At 49.9% G+C, this 17,593-nt stretch overlaps 1 protein-coding gene across 3 annotated transcripts in view; it reads left to right on the top strand.

Moving 5' to 3' along the window:
• GOLGB1 (golgin B1) overlaps positions 1-17,593 on the top strand; it is an 88,290-nt gene that overhangs the window by 37,079 nt on the left and 33,618 nt on the right. For 2 of the 3 annotated variants that reach the window (XM_083699694.1, XM_083699695.1), the window contains exons 18-23: positions 1,291-1,440; positions 2,341-2,499; positions 2,749-2,846; positions 3,098-3,232; positions 5,210-5,315; positions 6,390-7,716. In XM_083699694.1, coding sequence (XP_083555820.1) covers positions 1,291-1,440; positions 2,341-2,499; positions 2,749-2,846; positions 3,098-3,232; positions 5,210-5,315; positions 6,390-6,524 — 783 coding nt within the window. In that variant the 3' untranslated portion in view covers positions 6,525-7,716. Of the gene's footprint in view, positions 1-1,290; positions 1,441-2,340; positions 2,500-2,748; positions 2,847-3,097; positions 3,233-5,209; positions 5,316-6,389; positions 7,717-14,292; positions 14,377-16,937; positions 17,012-17,593 lie in introns of those variants that run through there. The other variant, XM_083699696.1, reaches the window with a different exon arrangement.

Genomic DNA, 17,593 nt, shown 5'->3' on the forward strand with positions numbered 1-17,593 from the left:
TGCTTCAGCATCGGACAGCCTTTCCACCTCCTGGCTCTTTCCCTCTTCTCCATCCATCACTTCTTCTCTATCTCCCTCTGACTGTTTCCGCTCCTCAAAGGCGTTCCCTGGCAGCCCCGTGACAGACTCTCCTTCCTTGGAGGTTTTTAGGCAGAGGTCCTATGACCACCTGTCATGTATGATCTAGTGGAGATCCCTGCATTGCAGGGGGTTGGACTGGATAACTCTTGGCTTCCTTCCAACATGACAATTTAATAATAATAACAACAACAACAACAACAACTATAATTTATTTATACTCCGCCTATCTGGCTGGGTTTCCCCAGCCACTCCGGGCAGCTCCCAACAGAATATTAAAAACACGATCAAACAACAAACATTAAAAGCTTCCCTAAAGAGGGCTGCCTTCAGATGTCTTCTAAAAGTCAGATAGTGGTTTTATTTCCTTGACATCTGATGGGAGGGCGTTCCTTAGGGTGGGCACCACCACCGAGAAGGCCCTCTGCTTGGTGTTTATGCTTCCATGCCATCCTGTGTCTTTCTTTTTAAAAAGATTTTATTGAAGTAAATCAAATAAACATGCAGTAACCACATGGGGGTTACATTTGAGGGGTCCATGTGCAAAGGCAAAATCGGAAAGACCCTCAAATGCTCCCCAACCTCTGCTTGATTCTTCCTGCCTGTCTGGAGTGGGCTTTGCCTACTGGCCCTATAGGGAGGTTGTGAGAGTCCCGGGGCCCTCGTACAACCTTCCCGGAGCCTGGTAAGCCCTTTGGGTCCCTTCCAACACTCCACTTCCGTCATTTCTGTACATCTAGGTCTTGGCCTAGGGACGTGGGTGGCGCTGTGGGTTAAACCACTGAGCCTAGGGCTTGCTGATCAGAAGGTCAGAGGTTTGAATCCCCACAACAGGGTGAGCTCCCATTGCTCGGTCCCTGCTCCTGCCAACCTAGCAGTTCGAAAGCATGTCAGAGTGCAAGTAGATAAATAGGTACCACTCCGGCAGGAAGGTAAACGGCGTTTCCGTGCGCTGCTCTGGTTCGCCAGAAGCAGCTTAGTCAAGCTGGCCACATGACCTGGAAGCTGTACGCTGGCTCCCTCGGCCAATAAAGCGAGATGAGCGCCGCAACCCCAGAGTTGGCCACGACTGGACCTAATGGTCAGGGGTCCCTTTACCTTTACCTAGGTTTTGGCTGGGCTCTTGGGAGGCCCTGGCCCTTGGCTGTGCAGTTCCCCCAGGCCCAGCTGAGTGGCTGTGCACCGAGGGCTCAGGTATTTGTCTCCCTGCAGGCTGCTCCAGGAGTCACCGGTTCCAGCAAGACTTTGCAGGGAGCTGTGTCTGGTCAAGAGGCTGATACCGGCAGCCTCCAGGCCCAGCTGAGCAGCACTTTGAAGGAGCTGCACCAAAAAGAATTGCGGGTCCAGCAGCTGAACAGCAAGGTAGGAGGCGCCCTGGGAGAGGGCAAGGGTCAGTGGATGGGCTCCTCAGACCATGCATATTATGCATCAGTGACAGTGAGGGAATTGTCTGTCGTTCAAAGTGGATCGTCTCCAGTTCTTGTGCTTTCCCTCTCCTCGCAGTGACCGCCTCTGCTATCCCTCTGTCAAATGTGCCTCTTCCTCACAGAGGATTAAAGCCCCTCCGGTTTGTTTCCACAGACAGGACGGCCAGAAACTGACAGAATAGAATAGAATAGAATAGAATAGAATAGAATAGAATAGAATACAATAGAATTTATTATTTATATCCCGCCCATCTGGCTGGGTTTCCCCAGCCACTCTGGGCGGCTTCCAACAGAGTATTAAAATACAGTGGTCTGTTAAACATTAAAAGCTTCCCTAAACAGGGCTGCCTTCATATGTCTTCTAAAAGTCTGGTAGTTGTTCATCTCTTTGACATCTGGTGGGAGCCACCACCGAGAAGGTCCTCTGTCTGGTTCCCTGTAACTTGGCTTCCCGCAGTGAGGGAACCGCCAGAAGTCCCTTGGCACTGGACCTCAGTGTCCTGGCTGAACGATGCGGGTGGAGACGCTCCTTCAGGTGGCATACTGCCTTAGCTGACAACCTTCCCGTTTTTTGCGGGAAATTCCCTTATTCCAGCGCCGTTTCCCACTGCTTCCCACTGCTATCCCAGATTGTTAGATATCCTGTAGACTGTCCCCAGGACAGGTGAGGCTGCTGCTACCTTATTTTCAAATCTGAAAGTTGACAGCTATGTCTACCGGACTGAGGACCTTTAGGGCTTTAAAGCACCAACACTTTGAATTATGCTCAGAAACATCCTGGGAGACATGATGGTCAGCTGAGGAAGACATCTCAGCCCCACTCTCCTCTCTCCAGCTCTCTCAGGTCTTCGAGGAGAAGAACTCGCTCTCCCTGCAGCTGCGGGGGAGCAGCCGCAACCTGCGCGAGAGCCACCAGCGCTACAACGAGGTCCTTGCCCGCTGCGAGGCCCTGGAGAATCAGCTGCGGGAGCTCCAGACCCCAGTGAAGGACTCGGTAAGGCTGAGACTCGCTGGGTTGCAGAGGCTGACTGAAACCGTGCCGTTCTCAGCCTACGCGCAAACTCTGGTCCCCTCCCTATCAGAGCACGTATGTTTGCTTCAGGCCTGTAAGCCTGGCTTCCTCTGCCATGCAAGAATTGCCTGAAACCTGGCCATGGGGGGGGGGGGGGCGGCACTCTCGTGCAGGACCTGTAGCCTGTCGCAATCTGGTCCATGCCTTAATGTTTCTTTCTGCCCTGCCCAGGGCTCCCTCCCGACAGACGCTGCTCCCGGAGCCCCCCAGGAAAGAAGTGAGCACCCCAGGGAGAGCTACACGCCCGAGCTGCAGGAACTGCAGATGAGGTGAGTGCCAATTTTGTAGCCGGGAGGTGGTGGTTGCTCACAACAACCCTGTGAGGTAGGTTAGGCTGAGAGCGGCAGCGGCTGCCCCCCCCCCCCCCACAACACCCAAGGAGCTTCGTGGTGGAGCAGGGATTCAAACCCTGGTCTCTCTCGGGTCCTAGTCCAGCTCTAACCACTGTGCCGCATGGCATAGGCCGTGCAGCTGTGATCAGGGAGAGCCTTGCTCCTCACCGCCCTTCTCTTTGCCGCAGGCTCTCGGAGGCCAGGCAGCAGCAGAGCAGTGCCAGGCAGGGTCTCTTGCACCTGGAGGAGTTGCTGCAGGAGGAGCGGGACCAGCGCCTGGCGGCCGAGGAGGCCTTTGCCGCAGCCCAGGATCACATCCGCAGGTGAGTCACGGGCCTGGCTCCGGCTTCAATGACCAGGTTGTGTGTGTGTGTGTGTGTGTGTGTGTGCGCGTGTGTATACATATACAGTGCACGCTGGGGTTGTGAACATGTTTCGTGTGGGATGCACGTTCACAACCCGCAGCGGCGTCTCGGCACACTTGTGGGTTGCGGTTCGGCACTTCTGCGCATGCACAAAGCGCGATTTAGCGCTTCTGCGCATGCTCAACTGCCAAAACCCGGAGGTAACCCATTCCAGTACTTCTGGGTTTTGGCGGGTCCGTAACCCGAAAAAACGCAACCTTTAGTGTCTGTAACCCAAGGTATGACTGGTGTGTGTGTGCGTGTGTTTGTGTATACATATACATATACATACATACTATATTTTTCCATGTATAAGATGCCCCCATGTATTAGACGGCCCCTATTTTGGGGACTAAATTTAAAGAGAATGAGGGGAGATGGCCCAAAGTTGTTGCCCTTTTTTAAGGGGGAATTGCACCCCAGCAGGACCATTGCTGGGGGTTGGCAAAGTGGGCAGCCGCTCTCTCCACACCACTGCTGGTGGGAAGTTCCCTAGAGCTCGGGCCGCTAACCAGCTGGCTGGCAGTGCGCAGCTTCCTCCCCACACCAGTGTCCGTGTATAAGATGACCCCAGTTTTTTGACACTGTTTTTGAGTCAAAAATACACAGAAAAATATGGCAATCTCTGACACTCTCATGTTTGGGCATCCCAGCGGGCACTGAGCTGCATTGGGCAAAAGATTCCTGCATTTGAAGGGGTTTCATTACATGGCCCTCCTGGTCCCTTCCAAATCTGGATCAGGCCAGCAGCCCCTCTGTTCCAGCATCCTGTCCTCACACTGGCCAGCCAGATGCAAACAGGATCTGAGCACAAGAGCAGCTCCCCCTACTGAGGATTCCAGCAACAGGGATCCAGGAGTGTTGCTGCTTCCAGCGTGACTTGGAAGAGGCCAGTCGAAGGGACCTTCCAGGAGGGCTTCCGCAACCCGTGATAGGGGCCAGGGCTGACTGATCCACAGTTGGTTCATCCCTCCCCGCTAAACTGATGAATCAAGGAAGTAGATGCAGTTCTGAGGTGCGCAGAGCCCCGGTGGCAATGCAGATTCCCCTTGCCCCAGAGCTGATCTCCACCAATGAGCTGATATATACACACACACACACACACACACACACACACACACACCTCCCTTCCCGGTTCAAAAACCGAGCTCAGGACGGCTAACAACAAATGTAAAACACTTAATTATAAAAGCAGCATAAAATACAGCATAAAAACATGAGTAACAATAAAATTCAAGAATCAATTTAGGGGAAATAAGTATTAACTAATTCCCAGGACTGGCTGCTGAATTGGCCCTACTTGGGCCAGCGAGGAGGCCAGGGGAGAATTAGCTGTGGGGTCTCAGAGCGGGTGATCTTCATAAAAGGGGAGGGGGAAGGAAGAGAAGGGAAATAAAAGATAAGGCTAAGTTCAAGTGGAAAGCCAGGTGGAATAGCTCTGTCTTACAGGCCCAACGGAAGGAGGTTAAATCCTGCAGGGCCCTGGTCCCATGGGACAGAGCAGTCCACCAGGTCAGAGCCATCACTGAGAAGGCCCTGGCCCTGGTGGAGGATAGTCTGTCTTCCTTAGGGCCCGGGACCTCTAAACTATGGTTATTCATGGACCTTAAGGTCCTCTGTGGGGCAGACCAAGAGAGGCGGTCCCGTAGTTGGGGGGGGCGGGGGCTGTGTGCAATTTTGGAGGCCACATTCACCGCTGAAGTAGCCCCAAGGAGTTGGCTCCTTTGGACTGAAAGAAGGTTAGCCACTCTTGGTCTGAGGGGTATAGCTGCTTGTTCAAGCATCTTGGCTGCCCATGGGCTGGCCTGCTGCCTGTTAACCATGGGGCACTAATCCACATCTCTCTCTCTCTCTCTCTCTCTCTCTCTCTCTCTCTCTCTCTCTCTCCCCTTGCAGGTTAGAATCCAGTGAGTGGGCCCACTCTTTGGACACCAGCATTGAAATACCCACCAGCCCTGAGCACGCCCTGCTTGTAGGTCCCACAGACACCTCTTATAGCAAGGTAAGGCTCTTCCCAGCAGGTGAGGGCCCACCTCTCCTACAAGGGAGCCTCAGCTTCATCCTCTCCCTCCACCCCAGCTAGAATGATCAGCCATCAGTGGGCATCTTTAAGGCCAGGTCTGTCCACAATCTGCTTGGGTCATTTGAGCCTGAGAGCGGCCTTTCAACATGCTGCTTTTCCAGTTACAAACAGCATCTTCTGGTTCTCCCTGCTGCACCAGACATCGCGTTACTCTTCATTTATATGCCGCCTTTCAGCCGAAAAGCCTCCCGTCAAGAAATAAATGCATGCAAGTACAGAATAATGCACACAATACAAGTTCAGCAGTAGTAAAACACGTCTGTGAATCTACCAAAAGATGATGATGAATGCTCCCTACAAAAATGTTAAGACAAGAAGTAGCATCTTCGCTTTGTAAGGGTCCCATGAATCTGGGATAAGGCAAGGCAGGTGGGAAAACATTCCCACGATGGCTCCAGCAGACTCCCCCCTGTAGCAATATACAGTCGTACCTTGGAAGTCGAAGGGAATTGTTAGGAGTCATTCTGCAAAGAAACAGAAAAGATGATTGTAACTTTAAGAACCTTTTCTGGGTGTGGTTTTCTAGGCTGATTAGGTACAGCTGGTGATGAGTACAAAAGGAGGAGAAATTGCAGTTTGAATTTTGCCTGCAGAGATAAAAACCCCCCACTAACAGGAAAACATTCCTGAAGTCCATTCGACTTCCAAAGCATTTGGAAACCAAAGTGCGTCTTCCGATTGGCTGCAGGAAGCTCCTGCAGCCAGTCAGAAGCCCCATCAGATGTTCGGCTTCCGAAAATAGTTCGCAAACCAGAACACTCACTTCCGGGTTTGCGGCGTTCGGGAGCCAAAGTGTTCGAGAACCAAGGTACAACTGTATAGCCTCCTGCAAAAGTCAATGGCTTTGCTTCTGGAACCCCTAGATGGGCCCATGTTGCAGTCCTAGGCACCTGCCTCTCCTGTCGCCCTTCGCAATGGGACGTGCCTCGAGTTGAAGCCCCCCTGCGGTAGACTTGCCTCGTAACCTCTCCTCCCTCCTTGCTTTCTCCCCAGGCTCGAGGGGGCGTGGGGCTGCGGCGCATCCTGCACTCGCTCTTCTGTTCCCGCCGGCGCCTCCCCCTCCTGGCAACGCTCTACCTCCTGACGGTCCACGTGCTCCTCCTCCTCTGCTTCACGGGCCACTTGTGAGAACAGCCCCCCGGAGCGGGGTGGGGCACGTGAGTTGTCCGGGTTGCTGCCGAGCCCCTGTCCCTGGAGGACCCTGCCGTGCTGCCGACGGATGAGAAGGCTGATTTGGGAGACTCCGGCGCCTTGGGGAGGCTGGCTGGAGGCCGCAGGGAGTGTTGCAGAGAACTCAGGGTGGCCCCCAGCCCGCGGAAGGGCGGGGCCAGCGGCCCTTGACTGGGCCACGCGTTGGTTTTGTTCGTGTTCTTCGAGGGAAGCGATGGGGGGTGGCGGCGTTTACACGGTTCACTTTTGCACACTGAATTCGGGGTGAAGTCGCTTCGCGGTTAACCTGGTGCCTTCCAGATCTGTTTTAGACTATGATTCTCACCAGCCTTCATCAACGGAGGGGGCTGAGACTTCTGGGGGGGGCACCAGGTTTCCAAAGTTCATTTGGGAGGGGAATACAGGCAGAGGTTGTGCATAGGCCTTCCCCTGTTTTTAACAATGCTGCGTTGGTTGTGATCTACAGGTAAAGGGAAGTCAGTCTGTGGAATCGCAGCACACCTAGGGCCAGACCTGCTTTCTGTGCCGATTCCGCAGGTATTGGCGGAGCCTGGTTCTGGGGAAGGGACCAAGGGGAACTCGATCAACTTCCAGCTTGCCTTTTCTCTCTTTTATTTCTTCGTGCTCTGTGATTTTGGCACAGGGAGGGCTGGAAGGGTGGCATCGAAAGGGACAGAAGCCCCAGGCGTACATCTCTTATCGGCGGCTCCCCACCCGACAGAGGCAGAGAGAAGGGGGTGGAATGGCTTCATGCTCACCAGGGAAGATAAATCAACTTGTCTGTGGCCGCTGAGCCCGTTTCCTACACCATGCAGAGGAGAGGAAATCAGGGTAGATGTGGGGGGAGCAGAGTTATGAAACCCACCCCTCAGCTTCCCGTTGGAGTGGGGCAGGATGTCTTAGCCCTGCTTGGTGGGGTGTTTTAACTGTTTCCATCGTGCACAGACATTTTGGGATAGCTCTTCCCTTGCAGTTCAGGAGGCTGCTGGAAGCATCCTCTGTGGATCTCGAGCTGAGGCCCTGCCCACCATTTTTTGGGGGGTGTTCCCGGTGTGTGGTGTGTAGATTTCCTTTGTCTCTCTTCCTTTCAAATCCAGTCTTCTGATCCTCTTGAAATCCCATCCTTGTGCAATAAAGATTATTTTTTCGAGCGAGTCGTGTGAATGCTGTGATTGGGTCGGACTCTGCCTGCTGTGGTTCTCGCATTCGGCTCTGACACCCCTTTATTATAACTTTTCGACAGCAAGGTTGGATGCACTCCGGAATTTGGCAGCTCAAGGGTAGCAAAAGATAATTCAGAAGTAATTTTGCAATACTTATGTGAAATATACAGACAGCTCTTGGCTCTAAATGCAAACATGGAAGCACATAGAAATTTTTGGGTGCGCTAATATTAGAGAAAATGGGAATGTCGGGAAGAGCTGAGCTTTCTAAATATTTCAGGATAATAATAATAATAATAATAATAATAAAAAATCTTATTTATACTCCGCCCTCCCCAGCCAAGACTGGGCTCAGGGCAGCTAACACCAAATATAAAAACAATTGACTGAAAAAACAAGATTAAAATACAACATTAAAACATTACAATGCAACCTCATTTCAGTAGAAACTCAATCAAAAGCTCAATCAAAAACCCTGCGGACAGAAGCGTGAAGGGTAGCAGAAGGCGAAACTAGGCACATCTCTAATGCGTTTGCTACATTTTATGAAAACGTGCATATCTGATAACCCTGACCCTGAGAACATTGACAAATATTTGATTTAAGACTCGAGATCACAGAGCGGTATTAAAAGAACCTATTTCAGCAATTGAAATAGAAGACACTATTTTTTTAAAAAAAACCAAAATTGGTGGGAGGAATCCTTGGCATGGATAGATTTGGGGGTGAATTTTGTAAGTTCTTAAAAGAGCAACTTCTACCACAGCTGCATAAACCGTTCAACTTGGAGGGACTGTAATGGTTGTGCTGTTGAAGCCATGCAAGGTCCGTGCTCTTTTGGGATCCTACCATCCCATAATTTTCATTAACACGGACACAGAAGATTCGGGGCAGACAAATGAAAATCCTTCACAAAGCACGTAACCTGTGGAACTCCCTGCCACAGGAGGCAGAGGTAACCACCAACCTAGATGGCTTTAGAAGAGAATTGGAGAAATTCAACGGCCTCTTGCCACGATGGCTGTGCTCTGCTTCCCCACTAGGAGGCAGCAGTGCTTCTGAAAGTTAGTTGCTGGAAACCCCAGGAGAGGAGAGGGCTCTTGTGTTCGAATCCTGCTTGCGGGCTTCCCACAATGCATACCCTCCAATAGGCCCTAGAAGAAAACCAGGATGTGCATATTTTGGGGCCGTGATTTCTCAGGAGCCAGGTGACTTGCAAGAGAGCACAGCCCCCCCCCCCCCGAAAACGGGATGTCCCACATAAATTGGGACAGCTGAGGGGGATGATAATGAACATCTGGTTGAGCACTGCGAGAACAAGATGCTGGAATAGATGGCTAATTGGCCTGATCCAGCAGACTCTTGCGTTCCTATTTATAATCCTGACACTCGAGGGGTCTGAAGATGATTTTTCAGGTGTTGAGGGCAGTTCAGGTATTCTACATTGTGTGAGGAACTGTTCTCTTGGGTCTACTGTCAGTTTCGCTGAACTTTAACATGGGAAGAGGATGGGGGAAACAACAACAACAACATATTATTATTGTTATTGTTATTGTTATTAATATTCCGCCTATCTGGCTGGGTTTCCCCAGCCACTCTGGGTGGCTTTCAACAGAATATGAAAAACACAATAAAGTATTAAACATTAAAAACTTTCCTTAAACAGGGCTGCCTTCAGATGTCTTCTAAAAGTAAAATAGTTCTTTCCTTGACATCTGATGGGAGGGTGTAATAATAATAATAATAATAATAATAATAATAATAATAATTAATATTTATATCCCGCTCATCTGGCTGGGTTTCCCCAGCCACCCTGGGCAGCTCCTAACAAAATATTAAAAACACGATAAATACATCAAACATTCCCTAAACAGGGCCACCTTCAGATGTCTTCAGAAAGTCAGGTAGTGGTATTTCCTTGACATCGGATGGGAGGGCATTCCACGGGGCGGGTGCCACTACCGAGAAGGCCCTCTGCCTGGTTCCCTGTAACTTCACTTCTCGCAGTGAGGGAACCGCCAGAAGGCCCTCGGAGCTGGACCTCAGTGTCCGGCAGAACGATGGAGGTGGAGATGCTCCTTCAGGTATACAGGACTGAGGCCGTTTAGGGCTTTCAAGGTCAGCACCAATACTTTGAATTGTGCTCGGAAACGTACTGGGAGCCAATGTAGGTCTTTCAAGACTGGTGTGTGGTCTCAGTGGCCGCTTCCAGTCACCACCGGGCAGGCACCACCACCGAAAAGGCCCTCTGCCTGGTTCCCTGTAACCTCACTTCTCGCAGGGAGGGAACCACCAGAAGGCCCTTGGAGTTGGACCTCAGTGTCCGGGCTGAATGATGGGGGAAAACCCACCCTCTCCACTCTGCGTGATCTAAAAGCCTCGCGTTCAGAAGCCTTTCCTTCTATGGAAAGCAACGAGGCGCTTGCTTCCTCTCTGCACCCAGGGCTTGTGTTTGTGTGTGCGATGCAGCCCTGCTGGGGGTGGCTCTGCTGCGAAGCTTCTTCCTCCTGGCTCACAGGAAATGGAACAAGTTTTGTGCAGTTAAAACAGGAACTTGGGTGAGCTCAGCCTTGCAGCCGAAACCGAGGTCGAAGTCAGCGCAGAGGAGCAATCACGACGGGCTTCGGAAGTCACCTTTCCGAACCAAGGTACTGCTTTGGGGTGGGGAGAATTGTCAGCAAAGTTGCAATTGGGGGAGGGGAACCTTGGGGAAGGAGGTGCCTGGCCCTGTTCTGGTCTCCCACCCCTCAATTCACACTATGCATAGTTAGACTATGGAACTCCCTGCCACAGGAAGCAGCGGTGGCCACCAGCCCAGATGGCTTTGAAAGCGAATTTGACAAATTGATGGAGGGAGGGGAGGACTAGCGATGGCTACTGCCCACCATGGCTCTGCTCTGGAAACCCCAAGAGGGGAGATCTGTTCTTGCGCACTGATCCTGCTTGCGAAGTACCCCCTGGGACATCTGTTCAGCCACTGCGAGAACAGACGCTGGACCAAACAGGCCTGATCCAGCAGGATCTTCTTGGTATCTATTTCTCCTTTCCCCAGTGTGATAAGAAAAAACAGCTGCTCCTTTCCCTTATAGGGTACCCAAGAGCCCATATAGGGTCCTTATGTAGGTTCTCTTATCGGCAGGAGAAAATAACAGGCCAAACAGAGAATATTGAGAAGCAAAGCAGCTAGTAAGCCTGATCTTTATTAATCTGTTGCAACAGGGGGCCCCGCTCACCCCACGCAGGGAGGGAAAGGAGGAACCCTGAACATTAGTGTGCAAGCTCTTATATAGACTTTTGAAACTGTCTCCCCTGTAGCTCAAGACCCCCCCCCCCAAACATCATATATGCATCACAGAAGGAGGTGGTCCCCAGCAGAAATCTGAGTGTGTTGCTTCTCTCCTGTCTGCCAGGATACCTGATAATGCCTTGTTATCTGATTGCCTTTTCTGGGTAGCCTGCCCAGTCCTTGGAGATGGTAAATACTTAGTTCCCGAATCTCTTACACACATTGAGAGTTGCTCAGCTTAACAGATTCTTGCCTGACTGTATTCACAGGGAGGTGTAAGCAGCCCCTACAGTCCAAAGACAATTGGAAAGCTTTTCCCTTCTCCTTCCTCCTTGCAGAGAAATATTTGAGGTCAATTTGGGAGAGTCAAAAATGGCTTCAGGATTGTTTTCCTGTACTATTTCAGAGACGTGGTTTATATACTTATGTATGTGTTTGCCTCCTACATTTATGAAGATTTATTATATATTAGAATTCCTATAACACCAGATAAGGAGCTGCTGCCCAGGTTTGTAGCTCCCAAGTGGGCAGGATGAAGAAGCAATATCCTTTGCTCAGCTGGGTGTATTGGGAAGGAAATTTGCTACACATTCTGGTATGGCCAGAGATGAGGGACAGCCAAGCATTTTTGGCGCATTCCATTTTCTTTTCATTTCACTTTAATATGTGTTCTGCCTCCTTTCGACATGACTATGCACAAGGCCATTGACAAGCCGAAGGAACAACAGTGACCGCACACCTTACAGCAACCTGATCTAATGCAATAACAACAACAACAACAACATCAATTTATTATTTATATCCCGCCCATTGGCTGGGCTTCCCCAGCCACTCTGGGTGGCTTCCAACAAAATTAAAATACCGTAATACATCAAACATTAAAAGCTTCCCTAAACAGGGCTGCCTTCAGCCCTGTCATAATAAAAGTCACAATGATGTCATAATATCATGTCATAATAAAAGCATAACTTTAAACAACTTCCATCGAATAAAGTAATAATCAATAATCCTTTAGAATATGAAAGTACACAATAAAATTAAATACCAGCAAATAAGAATTACCGGTAAACAGAAATTCACTCTTAGTGATTGCTATAAACAATTTCTAAACTATGTCACCGGAATTTATGTAAAGGGGGGGGGTTGCCCCTCCAGTGGACATCACACACACACACACACACACACACACACACACACACACACACACAAAATCAAGACAATCACTCCTGCTGCTTCTTAATATTCTCTGGTTGGCCTCTGTTATTTTTTCCTACCGATAGGGAACCCACTTAAGGACTCTCTATGGGCTCTTGGATACCCCATAAGGGAAAAGGAGGAGGTTTGGAACTCCTTGGAACTGAACCCCAGTCAGTAAGCCCGATCTTTATTCAAGGAACTGTTGCAACAGGGTCCCCACTCACCACACACAGGAGGAAGGAGAACCCCGAACAATGGTGTGCAAGCCCTTATATGTTGCTGTCGAGTCATTTAGTCATGTCCGACTCTTCATGACCCCCTGGACCAGAGCACGCCAGGCACTCCTGTCTTCCACTGCCTCCGGCTGTTTGGTCAAACTCATGCTGGTAGCTTTGAGAACACTGTCCCACCATCTCGTCCTCTGCCGTCCCCCCCCCCCGAGACCTTTGCTGCTTCGCTTCATTCCTTCCAAGGCCTGCCACGCCCCAACCCACCCCCCCAGCAGCAAAGTGCTGGGTCTGCTCTCTCTGCTGCACGCATGGCTTTAACAAGCCACCTGGGCCATTACTCAAGTTTGAACCGGCAGGAGAAAAGGAAACAATAACTCACTCGATGTGCTCCACGTGGCCGGAGCCCTCAATGGTTTTCGCCCCCCACCTCTGCTCTTTCTCTGAGATGTCGTTCTGCAAGAGACACACACACACACACAATTGGTCAGGGATCTAAATTGCCATTGGCATTATTGCCACGGCCTTCTGCGTTATCCTGTGTCACAAGACTGGTTGGAAGCAGAGGGATGTGGGGAGGAAACAGCCAGTGAACCCTCAAGGGAAGAAGGCTCAGAGCCCAGGGAGCGGGACAAGGAAGAGGGAGAAGAGATAGAAGACTGGAAAGAGTGTAGTGATCAGATGGGATTTGTTGTTGTTGTTTAGTCGTTTAGTTGTGTCCGACTCTTCGTAACCCCATGGACCAGAGCACGCCAGGCACTCCTGTCTTCCACTGCCTCCCGCAGTTTGGTCAGACTCATGCTGGTCCCACCATCTCATCCTCTGTCATTCCCTTCTCCTTGTGCCCTCCATCTTTCCCAACATCAGGGTCTTTTCCAGGGAGTCTTCTCTTCTCATGAGGTGGCCAAAGTCTTGGAGCCTCAGCTTCAGGATCTGTCCTTCCAGTGAGCACTCAGGGCTGATTTCCTTCAGAATGGAGAGCTTGGATCTTCTTGCAGTCCATGGGACTCTCAAGAGTCTCCTCCAGCACCAGAATTCAAAAGCATCCATTCTTCGGCGATCAGTTATGGTCCATATAGACTTATAGCCTTTTGAAATTGCCCATCCTGTAGCCCAAGACCACCCCCCAAAACATCATGCATACATTACAAAAGCTCTACAGCAGAAATCTTGTTTGCCAGGATATCTGTTAATGAGCCAGTGTGGTGTAGTGGTTAAGAACGGTAGTCTCGTAATCTGGGGAACTGGGTTCGCGTCTCCGCTCCTCCACATGCAGCTGCTGGGTGACCTTGGGCCAGTCACACTTCTCTGAAGTCTCTCAGCCCCACTCACCTCACAGAGTGTTTGTTGTGGGGGAGGAAGGGAAAGCAGAATGTGAGCCGCTTTGAGACTCCTGAAGGGGAGTGAAAGGCGGGATATCAAATCCAAACTGATTGGGCAGTCTGGCCATTTTTTTGTGATGGCAAATACTTTAGTTTCTGAATCCAGGTCACAGGCTCACCCTAGTCATACACAAATGTGGTCTTAAGACAGGATATGCAAACAAAAAGACAAAGGGAAGACTTTCCCCAATTCCCCCGCCTTGCAGGGAAATATATTGAAGTCAATTTGGGAGAGTCCAAATGTCTTCAGAATTGCTCTTCTGTACTATTTCAGACACATGGTTTATACACTTACGTATGTGTTTGCCTTGTGCATTTATGAACGTTTAATTTGTATTTGGCACCTTAGAATTCTTATCACTATGTATCACAATGTATATTTAGAACTGGACTCCCAGGCAGAATAGAGCGATACTATGACTTCGATAGGGCAGAACTATTACTTATAATTTTTCTCCCTCTCTCCTCGAGATGTGGAAGTCCATGGTGGGACACAATGTGTCCGTGAAAGTGGAGTCCCAAGGAGACGACTGGGACACAGACCCCGATTTTGTGGTGAGTTTCCTCCATTCCCCTGGGATTGTTGCTTTTGGGGGTTTCTTGGGCTCTGTCGCTTCTGCGTCTTCCGAAAAGAGCAGGCAGGAACCTGCAGAGCCTTGTGGGAGGGAGAGAAGCTCATCTCTCAGGAACTGACGGAGCATCAGGACTCAGAGGAAAGAGAAAAAATGGAAGGAACTGAGAAGGGGTTTCAGCTGCACCCGCCAGGGTTGGCAGCTCTATATCCATGTTAGGGGTGGAGAGAAGCTCAGGCTTGGGGGACGAATGCACCCGATAGATCTCTCTACCTGCCTCCAGGACTTTCCTCCAGGTGACACCCTTGCCAGCCCTGCTTAACCTGTTTGGAAAAGCATCCTTCAACTCTGATTGTGCTTCTTTCTTGCCTGGATGGAGGCTATTTTATTTATTTATTTAAAAATATCTATGTTGTTGTTGTTTAGTCATTTAGTCGTGTCTGACTCTTTGTGACCGCCTGGACCAGAGCACACCAGGCACTCCTGCCTTCCACTGCCTCCCGCAGTTTGGTCAAACTCATGCTGGTAGCCCCGAGAACATTGTCCAACCATCTCGTCCTCTTCTCCTTGTGCCCTCCATCTTTTTGCTGACTATATAAAGCTTCTCCCCCCTTCATGGATCACTGCCTTGCTGTGGCGAAGGGGCTTGAATAACTCAGAGAAGCTATGAGCTATGCCGTGCAGGGCCACCCAAGATGGACAGGTCATAGTGGAGAGTTTTGACCAAACGTGATCCACCTGGAGCAGGAACCAGCAAGCCACTCCAGTATCCCTGCCAAGAAAACTCCATGGACGAAGAAAGCAGGCATATAAAAGTTATGACGCCGGAAGATGAGCCCCTCAGGTCGGAAGGTGTCCAACATGTTACTGAGGAAGAGCAGAGAACAATTACAAGTAGATTCAGACCTGATGAAGCAGCTGGGCCAACTCACTGAGCACCTGGCATCTCCTCTTTGTGGCATTCCCAAAGCAAAGGAAGGATTAGACTCTGATTAATAAAAGACACACAGATGCTTGATCAGCAAGACTCTGGGAGGAGTGCGTATAATAATAATTCCTGACCACCCTCCGGCCCAGGTTGTTTTATTCACAAAAGAACTTTTTACACAGTGTTCATAAGAACCAATCAGATTTCCTCTGAGCATTTCAAAACCCCCACGTGGGACAAAGTTAAACTACAAAAACTCATTTAAACATGCATACTTCTGGGGTAATTAAAACAGGACTAAAAAGGAATACATTCAGCAACCCCGGAGGTCATAAACAAGGAATAAACATGATAGGAAGGATGGCAAGGAAGATGGGGATCTTGATCACCTTCATGTGAAAAACTCATTTTCTGGCCCTAAGATTAACAAAATCAAGGAAGGGTACGTCAAAGAACTGCCTACTATCTTTTATGGCCTAGGATGCCTGGCAAGGCAACCAGCAACCAGCCTGAGTCCTAGAATGCTTATACGTGCTTGTCAGACAGAGAGAAATGGGCAGTAGAGGAAAAATGGCATAAATGTAGAAGCTTGTGGGAATTGACCAGAAATTATTGTCAATGAATCAAACCCAGTCAGCACAATGAATTCATTGTGGACACAATGGCTTGATGCATATTTCATGGTTCCTCATAGTAATCCCATCTGTTGTCTTTGTCCATGGAGTTTCCTTGGCAGGGATACTGGAGTGGCTTGCCGGTTCCTGCTCCAGGTGGATCACGTTTGGTCAAAACTCTCCACTATGACCTGTCCGTCTTGGGTGGCCCTGCACGGCATAGCTCATAGCTTCTCTGAGTTATTCAAGCCCCTTCACCACGAAAAGACAGTGATCCATGAAGGATCTACCTTGTCAACAAAGGTCCGTATAGTTAAAGCTCCGGTTTTCCCAGTAGTGATGTATGGAAGTGAGAGCTGGACCATAAAGAAGGCTGATCGCCGAAGAATGGATGCTTTTGAATTCTGGTGCTGGAGGAGACTCTTGAGAGTCCCATGGACTGCAAGAAGATCAAACATATCCATTCTGATGGAAATCAGCCCTGAGTGCTCACTGGAAGGACAGATCCTGAAGCTGAGGCTCCAAGACTTTGGCCACCTCATGAGAAGAGAAGACTCCCTGGGAAAGACCCTGATGTTGGGAAAGATGGAGGGCACAAGGAGAAGGGAATGACAGAGGATGAGATGGATGGTTGGACAGCGTTCTCGAAGTTACCAGCATGAGTTTGACCAAACTGCGGGAGGCAGTGGAAGACAGGAGTGCCTGGCGTGCTCTGGTCCATGGGGTTACGAAGAGTCGGACACAACTAAACGACTAAACAACAACAACAAATCCCATCTGATCACTACACTCTTTCCAGTCTTCTCTCTCTTCTCCCTCTTCCTTGTCCCGCTCCCTGGGCTCTGAGCCTTCTTCCCTTGAGGGTTCACTGGCTGTTTCCTCCCCACATCCCTCTGCTTCCAACCAGTCTTGTGACACAGGATAACGCAGAAGGCCGTGGCAATAATGTCAATGGCAATTTAGATCCCTGACCAATTGTGTGTGTGTGTGTCTCTCTTGCAGAACGACATCTCAGAGAAAGAGCAGAGGTGGGGGGCGAAAACCATTGAGGGCTCCGGCCGCGCAGAGCACATCGAGTGAGTTATTGTTTCCTTTTCTCCTGCTGGTTCAAACCTTGAGTAATGGCCCAGGTGGCTTGTTAAAGCCATGCATGCAGCAGAGAGAGCAGACCCAGCACTTTGCTGCTGGGGGGGTGGGTTGGGGGGGGTGGCAGGCCTCGGAAGGAATGAAGTGAAGCAGCAAAGGCCTCGGGGGGGGGGAATTCTAGCAATTATTTATCTCCTAGTTCTGTGCATTGTTAAAAATGGGTGTTGAGGACATGACATTTTGACATTTGTTTTTTTAAAAAAATATTTTTTATTAGTTTTACACAAAGTTTTCACAATAACTGTAACCATTCTAAAACATAAAAATAAAACAGGTTCTTTCGAATCTTCAGACCTCCTTCCCTCCCTCCATGAATTTCAATTTTATTTTTTTAAAAATTCCTTTTTCCCCTGCATCTTTTACCTTTATCCATCTATTACAGGGGTCAGCAAATTTTTTCAGCAGGGGGCTGGTCCACTTTCCCTCAGACCTTGTGGGTGGGCTGGACTATATTTTGCAAAAAAGAGAGAAGAAGAATGAATTCCCATGCCCCACAAATAACCCAGAGATGC

The sequence above is a fragment of the Podarcis gaigeae genome (assembly GCF_964106915.1).
Source record: "Podarcis gaigeae genome assembly, chromosome: 10".
NCBI lineage: Eukaryota > Metazoa > Chordata > Lepidosauria > Squamata > Lacertidae > Podarcis > Podarcis gaigeae.